Source organism: Triticum aestivum, chromosome 1A, assembly GCF_018294505.1.
Source record: "Triticum aestivum cultivar Chinese Spring chromosome 1A, IWGSC CS RefSeq v2.1, whole genome shotgun sequence".
In the NCBI taxonomy this organism is placed as follows: Eukaryota; Viridiplantae; Streptophyta; class Magnoliopsida; order Poales; family Poaceae; genus Triticum; species Triticum aestivum.
Genome location: NC_057794.1, coordinates 518,368,481 through 518,380,748, shown reverse-complemented (window position 1 = coordinate 518,380,748; position 12,268 = coordinate 518,368,481). Strand labels below are relative to the sequence as shown.

General features: G+C 49.8%; 1 protein-coding gene across 1 annotated transcript; it reads right to left on the bottom strand.

Annotated features, from left to right (window-relative positions):
* Nucleotides 1–225: 225 nt before the first annotated feature.
* LOC123061958 (photosystem II reaction center W protein, chloroplastic-like) lies at nucleotides 226–1,009 on the bottom strand. Its single transcript, XM_044485253.1, has one exon. It carries the CDS (start codon nucleotides 848–850, stop codon nucleotides 302–304), a length of 549 nt encoding a protein of 182 aa, XP_044341188.1. The 5' UTR covers nucleotides 851–1,009; the 3' UTR covers nucleotides 226–301.
* Nucleotides 1,010–12,268: the final 11,259 nt, after the last annotated feature.

Here is a 12,268-nt window from a genome sequence, read left to right as displayed (position 1 = left end):
TGTTTAAACTTTGATGTCACACAAACAACCTAACATAGAAACAAGTGACAGGGCCATATAAATCATGGGCAGTACATTACTGCGCTGTGCTGAACGGGGCCAGTAATAATGATTTAACAAGCACAACATAAACTGATTATTAGTACAACCCGGGGCATGTGGCAACGAGAGGACAGATTAATACAACTTAGCTTGCTTCATAGCGGCGACGAGATCGGACAGAGATCCAATGACATGCCCATGGCAGGCCACCGTAATCAGTAGCTTAGGATTCAATATTCGTCCATGCTTCATACGTATATCACTGGTAACCATGCAGGCGGAAGAAGAAGATGGCGGTGCGGTGTTCAGATCGTGATGCCGCCGGCGCTGAGTGGTCGTCGTCGTTGTCGTCTTTGAGGATGGAGGAGTAGTAGGTGTAGGACAAGGCGAGGCCGAAGGCAACCATCAGGATCCACCCCAGCAGGTCGTGGCTCAGCCCGGTGCCGTCGGTCGACATCCGCTCGTCCACCAGCGCCAGAACCAGCGCCAGGGCCAGCACCGGGGCCGCCGCCACCGCCATGGCTTTCGCCTCAGCGAGCAGCGGCGCGCCCTTGACCACGGCCATAGCCAGAGCCGAAGAAGCCTTATTCTTGAGGTCCTTGGAGCAGCTGCACCTCAGCCTGCTCGCGGTCTTGGCCACTCTCAGCCGAGGCAGCCCTGTGCGCAGCAGCGTCTCATTGTCAGTTAGTAGCAACTTAACATGTTGCACATGGCCGGCATTTTTGCGGGGATGACAAGCTTTTTGCTTACCTGGAGACCACGGCGGTCCGGCGGCGACGAAGACGGCCGTGGCGCTGATGGTTGCCATTGCTAATGCTTGTAGATGTGTAGCGCTCTCTGATCGTAAGAGAGCCAATTATTTGGATGTGTATCCAGGCAGAGGGCAGTCCAGTATATATATTGCATCATCATGGTTCATGGGTCACTAGCTACTTGCCACCTTGCATTGGAATTTGGACATTACAGATTCCTGTTGCAAATTCGCCGGAGATTGGTAGGCAACACGCACTGTCAAACGAGTCCGACCGCGACCAACCTGGCTCCCGGAATAAGCAACTGTGGACGTTGGGCGTCAGGTATAATCAGCACGGTTGGCAGGCAGGGTACGCACAGCAAGAGCGCTATAGATTTGGCACGACAGGGACCAATGGACGACGAAAGACAGATAACGGAAATGGTACAAATAGTAGAATTGTTTGATATTTTAGTGTTCACACCAGGAGCATTTGAGCTCGAGCTGAGAAAGGGACTTTTAGGGACTCGGGGTATTTACTCGCAAGCTTATATGCTCCTGCAGGAACAGTGTTGGGCCGGCTTGATTGGGGATTTAGTCCCACCTCGCAGAGCGGTGAGGAGTGACGCGGCCGGCTTAAATAGCCGAGTCCTCCCAAAGCAGTTAGCTTCGGTCGTCAACATATCTTTTCTGAAGGTTGTAGACTGTCACTATGAATCTTCTTTATTCATAAACTGAGAAGATACATCATGACTGTCCATGTTCCTTACAAAGCAAGCATAGATGGCCTTGCTTTTATAAAAGTTTATTAATCATTTTCGACATCTTCATCTTCATCTGAAAGTGTACATTGATGACCACATAATTCTTTTAAGTCCGGTGGCGCTGACCTTTAGTATCAAGGAGGGGAGGACAAATACAGGCGAATTGGCACGGGCCCTCCAGGTCAATCCGACGTGACGGAGGTGCCCAAACGCGTCTGGGCGTTCCCATATCCGGCTTAGATTTGGGCTGAATATGAGGAGTGGCGGTCAGTCCCGGCTTTGGGGCCGGTTGTGGGGAGCCTGAATGGGTGGCGTTTTTGCGCCCGGACACTGACCAAACAGCCCATCCGGACATTTGAGGCGGGTATGGGGAGTCCGGTTGTGAATGCTCTTACATCTTATATTAGTGGATTCTTAAAGATGAAGAATAGAGTACCCAGCTCTATCCGAGTGGTTCATACTGGTGTAAGGACAAATGAAGGTACTCCCATTTCTTCAACACCCAAATTTACAGGCGTAGATCAAAAAGAGCAATCCTATTTTTTGTAACCCATCTGCAAAAATCGTACGCACCAGTACAATCGAATGACGGTTATTGCCATGTCTAGCTCCAGGGTGGTTAATTACTATCCCTCTTTGAATACGTAAAAGTTTTTGTAAAAGTATACGCAGGAGAATAGCATTTCTGAATCCAAAATAAATCAGTGCCTGGGGCAGGACGAGCAGGTGGGAACTGATGACAGAGGTACAAAAAGGATAATTTAGACTTCCCCAGTCCACTTCAGGAGTGGAGCTACCAACGACCTTCAAAACAAAAAAACAAAAAAAGGAAGAGACCAAGGTTCAGATTTGCTCAATATCACCTGAAGATTCAGGTGTACATGCGGCGACCCAAGTTGCCACGGAGCGTTTCATCACAACGATGGTCTTTTTCGGGTGTGGGGTGGCTCGAACTCTCGAGCTCAGCTATGAGATGTAGGAGCTTGCCAACTGCGCTCAGCTCACTTGTTGTCCAAGAAGCGAAACAAACGTCCTTGCTGATGACAGGGCTAGTATAATGATGTGATAACACAGCTTAAACTAGTTATTACAACCCTTGCCCGTGACAACTCACAACTAGACGATAGATTAATACAGCTACTAGCGCTGAACTTGCTTCATGCATAGTGGCAAGGAGATCCGCGTTGCAAAGTCACACCCAGTACGACTGCAACTGGTACTCCCTCCGTAAAGAAATGTAAGAGCACTTATATTTCTTTACGGAGGGAGTACTAGTTACTACTCCTTCCGTTTCTAAATACTTGTCTTTCTAGGCATTTCAACAAGTGACTACATACGAAGCAAAATGAGTGAATCTACACTCTTAAATATGTCTACGTATATTCGTATGTAGTAGTCATTTGAAATGTTTAGAAAGACAAATATTTAAGAACGGAGGAAGTAGTATTTAACATTGTCATCATAGTACTACTATACCATAATTAGTATAGCTCGGTATTCAATATTCATCCATGCTTCATAGGTTGATGGTAAATCACGCAAAGCTTTCACGCATGAGGCCGGCAGGCAGAAGAAGAATATGACGGTATGATCAGGTCGTGATGCCACCGGCGCTGGACTGGTCGTCGTCATCGAGGATGGAGGTGTAGACGGTGTAGGACAAGGCGAGGCCCAAGGCAACCACCAGGATCCACCCAAGCAGGTCATTCTTCAACCCGGCACCTTCCGTTGGCATGATTTGCTCGTCGACCAGCGCCAGCACCAGCACCGGGGCCAGCACTGGGCCCGTCGCCACCATCATGGCGCTCGCCTCAGCGAGCAGGGGTGCGCCCTTGACTACCGCCAGAGCCAGAGCTGAAGACGCCTTTCTCATGAGGTCCTTGGAGTAGCTGCACCTGCACCTCAGCCTCGCGGCCTTGGCCACTCTCAGCCGAGGCAGCCCTGCATGCAGCGTCTCGTTGTTAGCTAGTATAGCACTTCATCCGTTTCAAAATAAGTGTCGCGGTTTTAATTTAAATTTGAAAAGAGCTAAAACCACGATATTTATTTTGAAACCGAGGGAGTGGAAACTTGACATGTTGCAATGATGTTGGAGTTGCCCGAAGAAGACACACACACACACTTGGCTTTTTTTCTCTTGTTCACCTTGACTTTTCAAACCATGCAGAGCACTGCATGATGTGTTATTCTCTATTAAGAAAGAAAGGATCAAAAACAGCTGCTAATTACAAGTCCTTTGATAGAGGCACGTGTTGGAATTTTGCTAGTAGGCCTTTGACCCAAAGCCCAACTAAAATTCTAAAATTCTCTAGGCCCATTCATGCACACATGTGAGTGGAGTGAGTGAGGCTAAAGTTTAGTCCCACCCCGAAAGTTGAGAGAGAGTTGCACCTCTTTATAAGGTGAGCGCTTCTACCACTTGTATGAGCATGAGAAGAGGAGACCTACACGCGCGCTCTCCTCCTCTCTCGCCTCGTTGCGCCGCGCCGCGGGTTGCGGGATTGAGCCGAGCCGAGGACAGAGCTATGCATGAAAATTAATGAGTCATTAATTAATAATTAACGGACACGTTAATTACCGAACCATTTCCGATTCTTTTGGATCGTGACGACTCGGACGTGGGGTTTACTCCCACGACCTACCCGGCCCGCACTATATAGTCAGGCAGAAGTCTACCCTAGCCGCCGCCGCTTCGTATGGTTTCTCACCACCGTTCCAGATCATTGCGCCGCCAAGCAAGTCTTCTCCATCCCTCCTTCCAGCGTGCACCGCGAGAAAGCACAGCAGGCCTTCGGAACCCCGCCTCTCGTGATCCTGTATGGGAGAGGGGTAATCAGGTTTTTGGGGAGCGCACTTGAGCGACTGCTGGCAGCGACGACTTCGCGAACGACGACTTCTTCCCCGACCTCGGCAACCTCGTCCTCGACGACATGGGCGACAGCATCAACGCCGGCGGTGCTGCACCCGCTGCACCGTATGTGATTCTATCCTTCCTGTTCGAGATCGTGGTAGAATTCATGCTTCTAATATGTGCCCTAGATGTGTTATGTTCATCTGCTATGCTAGTTCGCGTGATTAGTTTAATCTCTGCTGCTGTGGTCATAATTTATCTTGTGTTTATTCGGATTAAATCTCGTAGTAATTTGCCCATATTTCCAACGACACGCACGTTCTCCTGCCTGATACGCTATTTGCTCTCCACTACGGATAGCAAGGTGGCGATCGAGTAACAACAACCTTTGACACGGCCGCACGATTCAGCCGGCGCAACTTCATGCTGCTACCAACAACTAGATAACAGGCTAGCTAGGTTAAGTCTTAAGACATGACATGAGACGCGATCGACCAACATTTTCCATGGATGATGAGCTTGCTTACATAGAGCCTGCGACGGTCGGGCGGCGACGACGAAGACGGTGGTGGCGCTGATCGCTGGCATTGCAGGTGGTAGACGATGCAGTGCTCTCTCCAGGCAGATGGAGACACTCCAGTATATATAGGCAGAGGATGCATGCAGAGGGGGTGGTACTACTGTAGTTGCCACGCACCGAGCTAGCCTTGACATCACAGATTCCTGTTGGAAAATTCGCCGGGGTTTGGCGGGCACGGTTAAACGAGTCCGAACACTCTGATCGGTCGATCGGAGTCCGGATCACAACCGACTTGATTCCCGGAGGAAGCAACTATGCAGAGGCAAGATATATGGATGAACGGAAATGGACATCTCTAACCAAGTTGGCCCGATCGAGGAGGTGTCAACACCGACCGATACCGGCCTTCCGTGCTCGACGGAAAAACTCGGGCAAGTTATATATGGCGAGTTGGCGACTACTCTCCAAGTTTTTGCCTTGCACACTACGGCAGTTTGGCCGCCTGTGTCACCTCTCTGGCGCAGATGAGTTTCTTTCTTATTTTTTTTACTCTTGGAGCTGGATTCAGGTGTCATCCATTTGACATCAGGGTGGTCCGACCGCCTCAAATTTTTTTTTTTTACAAGAAATATGACATGTGGATGTTCTAACATCAAAACAAAACGTTGATGGGCGAGATTCACGGAGCCGTTGTCGGGGCGACGGTGCGGCGATTCCCGATCGTGAGCGGGGGAGAGCACCGACGGAGAGATCTGAAAGACTGGAGGGTAAGATCGGAGGGGAAATCGATGGAAGGGACGCGCTGACGGAAGGAGATCCGTTTGGGCTTGAGGAATGCATGGCTCGAGACGAGGAAGAGGATCGCCCGGATCGCCGAGGAAAGGAAGAAAACTAGTGGGAATCTGACGGAGATGGCAAGAAGAAACCCGGATCCATCCGGGGACACTGTAAGAAGGATTAGGAACAGATTACAAACAATGAAGGAGAAGCTAGCTCTAGGGCCCGGGGGGAAAGATATCAACCCTAGTCTGCCGGAGTCGCCGGGATCATGCGGGAAGGATCCTCCGGATAAGGGAGGTGGGATTGCAGAATCGGCGATGAAGGTAAGAGATCGCCCGGAGAGGCAGAGCCCATCAATGGAGATAGGAGAAAGAAAGGAATCAGATCAAAGTAACTTGGGTATAAAGGTCGATGATTGCAGAGGCACAATCACACACCCCATCCAGCCCAAACCACCTAGTGCTTCTCCTCTGCCAATGGCGAACCAGAACCAGAAGGACAAGGCCCCCATGGAAGGCGTGAACGGTTCCCTCCGCCCCTCTGGTGGGAGGAACCTAGCGGCAGTGCTGATCCGTGGCGAGTCCTCCCGCCAGGGTGAGAGGGCGAGCTTGAGGAGGCTTGGCGCCGGTGGCGACGTCGTTGCCCCAAGGTTCCCGGTCCACCTTGACCCTCGGGTTGATGATGTGGTGGAACTGGACCTGACCAAGGAACGTGCCGCCATGAGGACAAGGTGGATAGCTGTAGGGCTCTACTTCTCGCCCCTGCCCTACAGCAACGAAGGACTCTTCGGCGAGCTCAAGGGCAAGTGGGGTCTCCGGGGGTGACTCGACTACAAACCCCTCAAGAACAACCGCTTCCTCTTGGAGTTCAAGAGGGAGGGTGACCGGCGTTTCATCCTCAACAATGGCCCCTGGACTCACCAGGGGGACGCCTTCCTGATGGTGACCGTGGATGGTGGCGCGCGCCCGGGCGACGTGGAGGTTGCCCACATGCCTATTTGGGCTCGCATCCATGATGTGCCTCCGGTCATGCTGGATGAAGGGGTGGCATGGAAGCTGGAAGCCATGCTTGGGGAGGTCCTTGAAGTTGACACCAATAACAATGGTAAGATTTGGGGTGATTTCATCCAAGTTCGTATCAATCATGATGTAGATGAGCCATTGCGGTGTAGGATCAGGTCGCATGATAAGCCAAAAAATGAGCTGTTTTTCTTAGAGGTTAAGTATGAGAGAGTGCCACGTTTTTGTGGTTACTGTGGTTTCCTTGGGCATGGCCAACGCGATTGTAAGTTGCCGGAGGACCTCCAAGAGATGAGGTATACGGCAACGATGCGCGCCTCCCCTTATAAGAAGAGCAACAGTAGAGGGGGATATGTGGCCCCAGTAGCGTCTAGTGCTCGCCGGCTGCTCAGTTTCGGGAAAGAGGCTCTTTGGGAGGGATCCTGGACCCAGGACAAACAGGACCAGGAGATGGTCTCTGAAGAAATCCTGTCTAACCCGCTCGTGCAGGCAGCGATTGCAGCTGTTAGTGCCCTGAAGGTGTCTGATGACGGTGGAAAAGGCAAGGATCAGGTTCCTGAAAGGGCTGCAAGCCAAAAAGAACCCAACAAGCAGGCCACAACTGTTGTTGTCGGCGACCATTTGGCTCTGAGTCTGAACCCACCTTATTTTGGGGCTGGGATGGATGGAGGCCAGGAGAGCGGTCAGACTGCTACTAAGGCAAAGGCTGCGATGATGGACAAACTTGACCCATCGTTGAGCCTTGACCTTGGACTGGCACCCACCCCGCCTGAACCTGCAATGGTGGCAGTCCATGTTGCGTCAGTTGCTGATATAGTAACGGAGGGCTCTGGAAGTGGTGGATGTGGGTGACCCAGCGTTCCCTCCTAGTTTCGGCCCGGTTCCGCGCTTCACCCAGCAAGAGAAGGTTTGGACCGTTGAGGGTCTGTTTAACAAGAAGATGTTCAATAACAGCAGGGTCGGCAAGAAGAAGTCTGGGCAGGTGAACTCGGTTCTGGGCAAGAGGGGAGGCAGAGAGAAGGATGAAGCAGCGAATTCAGAGTTAGCAGAGACAGAGGGGGTGTCAGATAAGAATAAAAAGGTGTGTGCTGCAGGGCTGGTGGAAGAGGGCAGAGATGGCAACATGGAAGCGACTGGGCCAGGGGCTCCCAGTAAACTGGTGGGCGCCGAGGAGGGCACCCACCAGGAGCCATGACAATCTTGAGCTGGAACTGCCGAGGCCTCGGGCAACCTCGGACAGTTCAAGAACTCGTGTGCCTCGTTCACACGTATAAGCCCAAGCTCGTCTTCCTCACTGAAACTCGGCAAAATAATAAGTATGTCTCGAACCTAAAGTGGAGGCTTGGCCTTCGCCATTGTATCATGCAACCCGGCACCGGAAAAGGTGCTGGCATTGCCCTATTCTATGATGATAGTGTGGAAATAAAAAAGATTGCCGCGGGGGCGAGATATATCGATTTGTTGATCAGGTTAAATGCTAATGGGCTGTAATGGAGGGGGACATTTGTATATGGTGAACCAAAAGCTCATGAACGACATCTCATGTGGACTTTACTAAGAAGAATCAAGGATACAAATAACCTTCCTTGGCTCATGATGGGAGACTTCAATGAAACAATGTGGCAATCTGAACACTTTTCTGCCTCAAAAAGATCAGAGAGATATATGGAAAACTTTCGCAGAGCATTGGCGGACTGCAACCTTTATGACCTGGGATTTAAAGGCCCGGGATGGACCTATAACAATAAGCAGCAAGGAAACAACAACTTGCGAGCCCGCTTGGACAGAAGTGTTGCGTCTCCGGAGTGGTCAGATTATTTCAAAAATGCATCTGTGGAGCACATTTGCTCCTCGAGGTCGGACCATCTCCCCATTCTGCTGCGGTTTGGAAGCAGGAAAGAGTGGAGATGGGTGGGACAGGAAAATAAGAGCATATTCAGATATGAACAGATGTGGGAGAGAGTTGAAACCTTGCAGCCGACCATTACTTCAGCATGGAACAGAAATGGGACGGCTGAGAACCTACAAATGTTGGGTAATAAAATTCAGAGCATGCAGAAGGAGCTAAGGGACTGGGCTCAGCGAGACTTTGGGTCAGTCTTGAGGAAAACAGCAGATGTGCGAAGGAAACTGAACAGAATATGGAGCAGACCGCAGTCGGCTGAACTGGAGGAGGAAACAGTGAATCTGTCAAAAGAACTAGATGAATTGCTTCTCAGGGAGGAACTTATGTAGAGGCAGAGGTCGAGGGCCACGTACCTGCGCGAGGGAGATAGGAATACCAGGTGGTTCCACCGGAAGGCCACTTGGAGACAGAAGAAAAATACTATTTTGAAATTGAAAGATGACAAGAGCAACTGGGTTGAGGACGATCAGGGCTTACATGCATTAACAAATTCGTTTTTCAAGAACCTATACAAGAAGGAAGAGGGCATCGATCCAAAAGACATACTGGATCTGGTAGCTGAGCGAGTGAATGAGGATATGAATTCCATGTTAACGAAACCTTTCTCAGAGGGGGAAATAGGTGATGCACTTTTCCAAATTGGTCCGCTTGAAGCCCCAGGCCCGAACGGTTTTCCGGCATGCTTTTTCCAGAGAAACTGGGGAGATCTAAAAGAGGACGTCATAAGAGGTGTGCTGGATTTCTTTGAGAGAGGTGAACTACCAGAAGGAATGAACGACACGGTGGTAGTGCTCATTCTAAAGGAAAAGGCCCTCAAACGCTGAAGGACTTTAGACCTATCAGTCTGTGCAATGTCATCTACAAGGTGATCTCAAAGTGCCTAGTGAATCGCCTTCGCCCTATTCTTGATGACATCATCTCGGAAACACAGAGCGCATTCATTCCGGGAAGATTGATTACAGACAATGCTATCATTGCATTTGAGTGTTTCCATAAGATACAACACTGCTGAAAAGAGAGGGACAACTATTGTGCATACAAGCTGGACCTTGCAAAAGCTTATGATCAAGTGGACTAGTGCTTCCTCGAAGGAGTTCTCCGGAAGTTTGGTTTTTGCAACAAATGGACTACGTGGGTGATGCAGTGCGTCCAATCAGTGAGATACTCAGTGAGATGTAATGGCACGCTATTGGAACCTATCTTACCGTCCCGTGGCCTATGTCAAGGAGATCCGCTAAGCCCCTATCTTTTCCTCTTTGTTGCGGATGGACTAGTGCACCTGTTAAAGAAGGAGTTAGCAGAAAACAATCTAAACCCAATTAAAATTGCAAGAAATAGCCCGGGAATCTCGAATCTCTTGTTTGCAAACGACAGCTTGATCTTCTTCAAAGCGGTACTGGAGCAAGCTAGAACGATCAAGAAAGTGCTGGATACTTTTCAGAAATGCACAGGTCAGCTCCTTAGCCAAAGCAAGTGCTCCCTCCTCTTTAGTGAAGTTTGCCCTGTTGAAACAAGGGAGGATATAAAAACCATTTTGGGGGTAGTATCAGACTCCTTTGAAAGCAAGTACTTGGGCTTGCCGACCCCGGAAGGGAGAATGAAGGATGAGCAATTCCAGCCGATTATGGATAGATTTGGTAAAAGATGCAACGACTGGTCGGAGAAGTTCATGTCCTATGCGGCGAAAGAGACCCATGTCAAGTCAGTTGTTCAGGCCCTTCCGACCTTCACCATGAGTGTGTTCCTGCTATCTAAACGCTTTTGTGATAAGTACGAGAAACTTATAAGGGACTTCTGGTGGGGGGATGATGAGGGACACCGCAGGGTTCATTGGATGTCTTGGGACCGCATGATAAAGCCCAAGCGAGCGGGGGGGGGGGGGGTTGGTTTCCGAGATATGCACTTATTTAACCAAGCGCTTCTCGCCAAACAGGGTTGGAGACTAATTCAAAACCTGGATAGCCTATGTGCAAGAGTGCTCAAATCCAAATACTACCCAAATGGAAATCTGTTGGACACAGTGTTTGCAAAAGACGCGTCCCCTGTTTGGAAAGCCATTGAGTTTGGCCTTGAACTCCTGAAAAAGGGTCTAATCTGGCGGGTGGGAGACGGCAAAAGCATACAAATCCAGCGGGACCAATGGATCCCGAGAAGAGAGGGCCTCATGTCGGCTGCTTTTATCAGAAGATCTCGGATAAGATGGGTCAATCAACTTATGATTCCTAATAGCAAGGAGTGGAATGAAGAGTTAATCAGGAAGATTTTTTCCCCTTCGATGCTGATGAAATATGCAAGATCAGCATCCCCTCATCGAACGTGGAAGATTGCATTGCTTGGCATTATGAGAAGAATGGTATTTTCTCGGTCAGGAGTGCATACAAGCTAGCTGCAGCAAAGCTCAGCCAAGTGGAACAAAACCCCTCGAGTTCCAATAGAGAACCTAATGACCGCAGTATCTGGGATCTTATCTGGAAAGCGAAAGTTCCCAGGAAGGTACGCATTTTTGCTTGGAGGGTAGCCACTAACCCTCTGGCCACAAAGAAAAATAAGTGGAAGAGAACCTTGGAAGTGGATGCTACTTGTAGTATTTGCGGAAATGGTATAGAAGATGAACACCATGCAGTTATTATGTGCACCAAGAGTAGGGGCCTGAGAGCGGCTATGAGAGATTATTGGCACCTCCTAGCAGAGAACAAATTGTGGTACACAGGGGATGATTGGCTGCAAGTTGTTTGGATACTGAGAATGAGGAGGTGCGTGCAAAAACACTGCTTCTGCTATGGCGGTGCTGGCATCTGAGAGAGGACTGCTTAAGGAACAATGGCAAAGAGACCATCAGGAGCTCTGTGTTGTTTCTAAAACAGTACGAGGAAGAATTCAGAAATGCTTCTGAAGCTATTGACGGGGCGGAAGGAAAGAAGAAAGCACGGAGGAAGGAAGATGGTTGCAAACATACTGATGGCGATCCAGGAGGTAAGTGGAGGCCCCCTATCGTGGTTTTGTCACGGCAGATGTCCTCGTGAAAGGACTTAGTCGTGGAGCCATCGCAACGGGTTAGCTTGAAGGGGTTAAAGCGGACACAGGGACGCAAGAGAGTTTATACTAGTTCGGCCCCTTCGATGAAGGTAAAAGCCTACGTCTAGTTGTGATGGAATTGATGGGGTTTCGATGACTAGGGAGCAAACAAGCTTCGCCTAAGTCTCGAGTTGTTGTCTGTTGTCCTGAACCGCCGCCGGGTCGTCCCCTTATATACACAGGTGACGCCCGTTGGTTCACAGAGTCCCAATACCGACTCATAGATGTGTCCGGTTTGGTCTCTACTTATTCCTAACTTACGATACAAGTTACATACCAACGCCAGTTTACGGCTACAGGCCTTGAACCGACTATGGGCCTTGAGCCCTCATCTGCCTTCTTGGGCTTTAACATAGTTAACTACTGACGAAGTTAACCCGGCCCAGATATGCCGGTTTACGCCCACTAGTGATATCCCCAACATTAGGCCCCAGATTGATTTGAACAGGTTCATGTCAGTCCTTAGCAAAAATCTTCATCTTCAACATCTTCTTGTAGTTTGTTGAACCGCCGTGATGTCATCTTCTCCGGTCGTTGTAAACCAGCGTGACGTCGCCTATTATAAAGAAACTTATCCA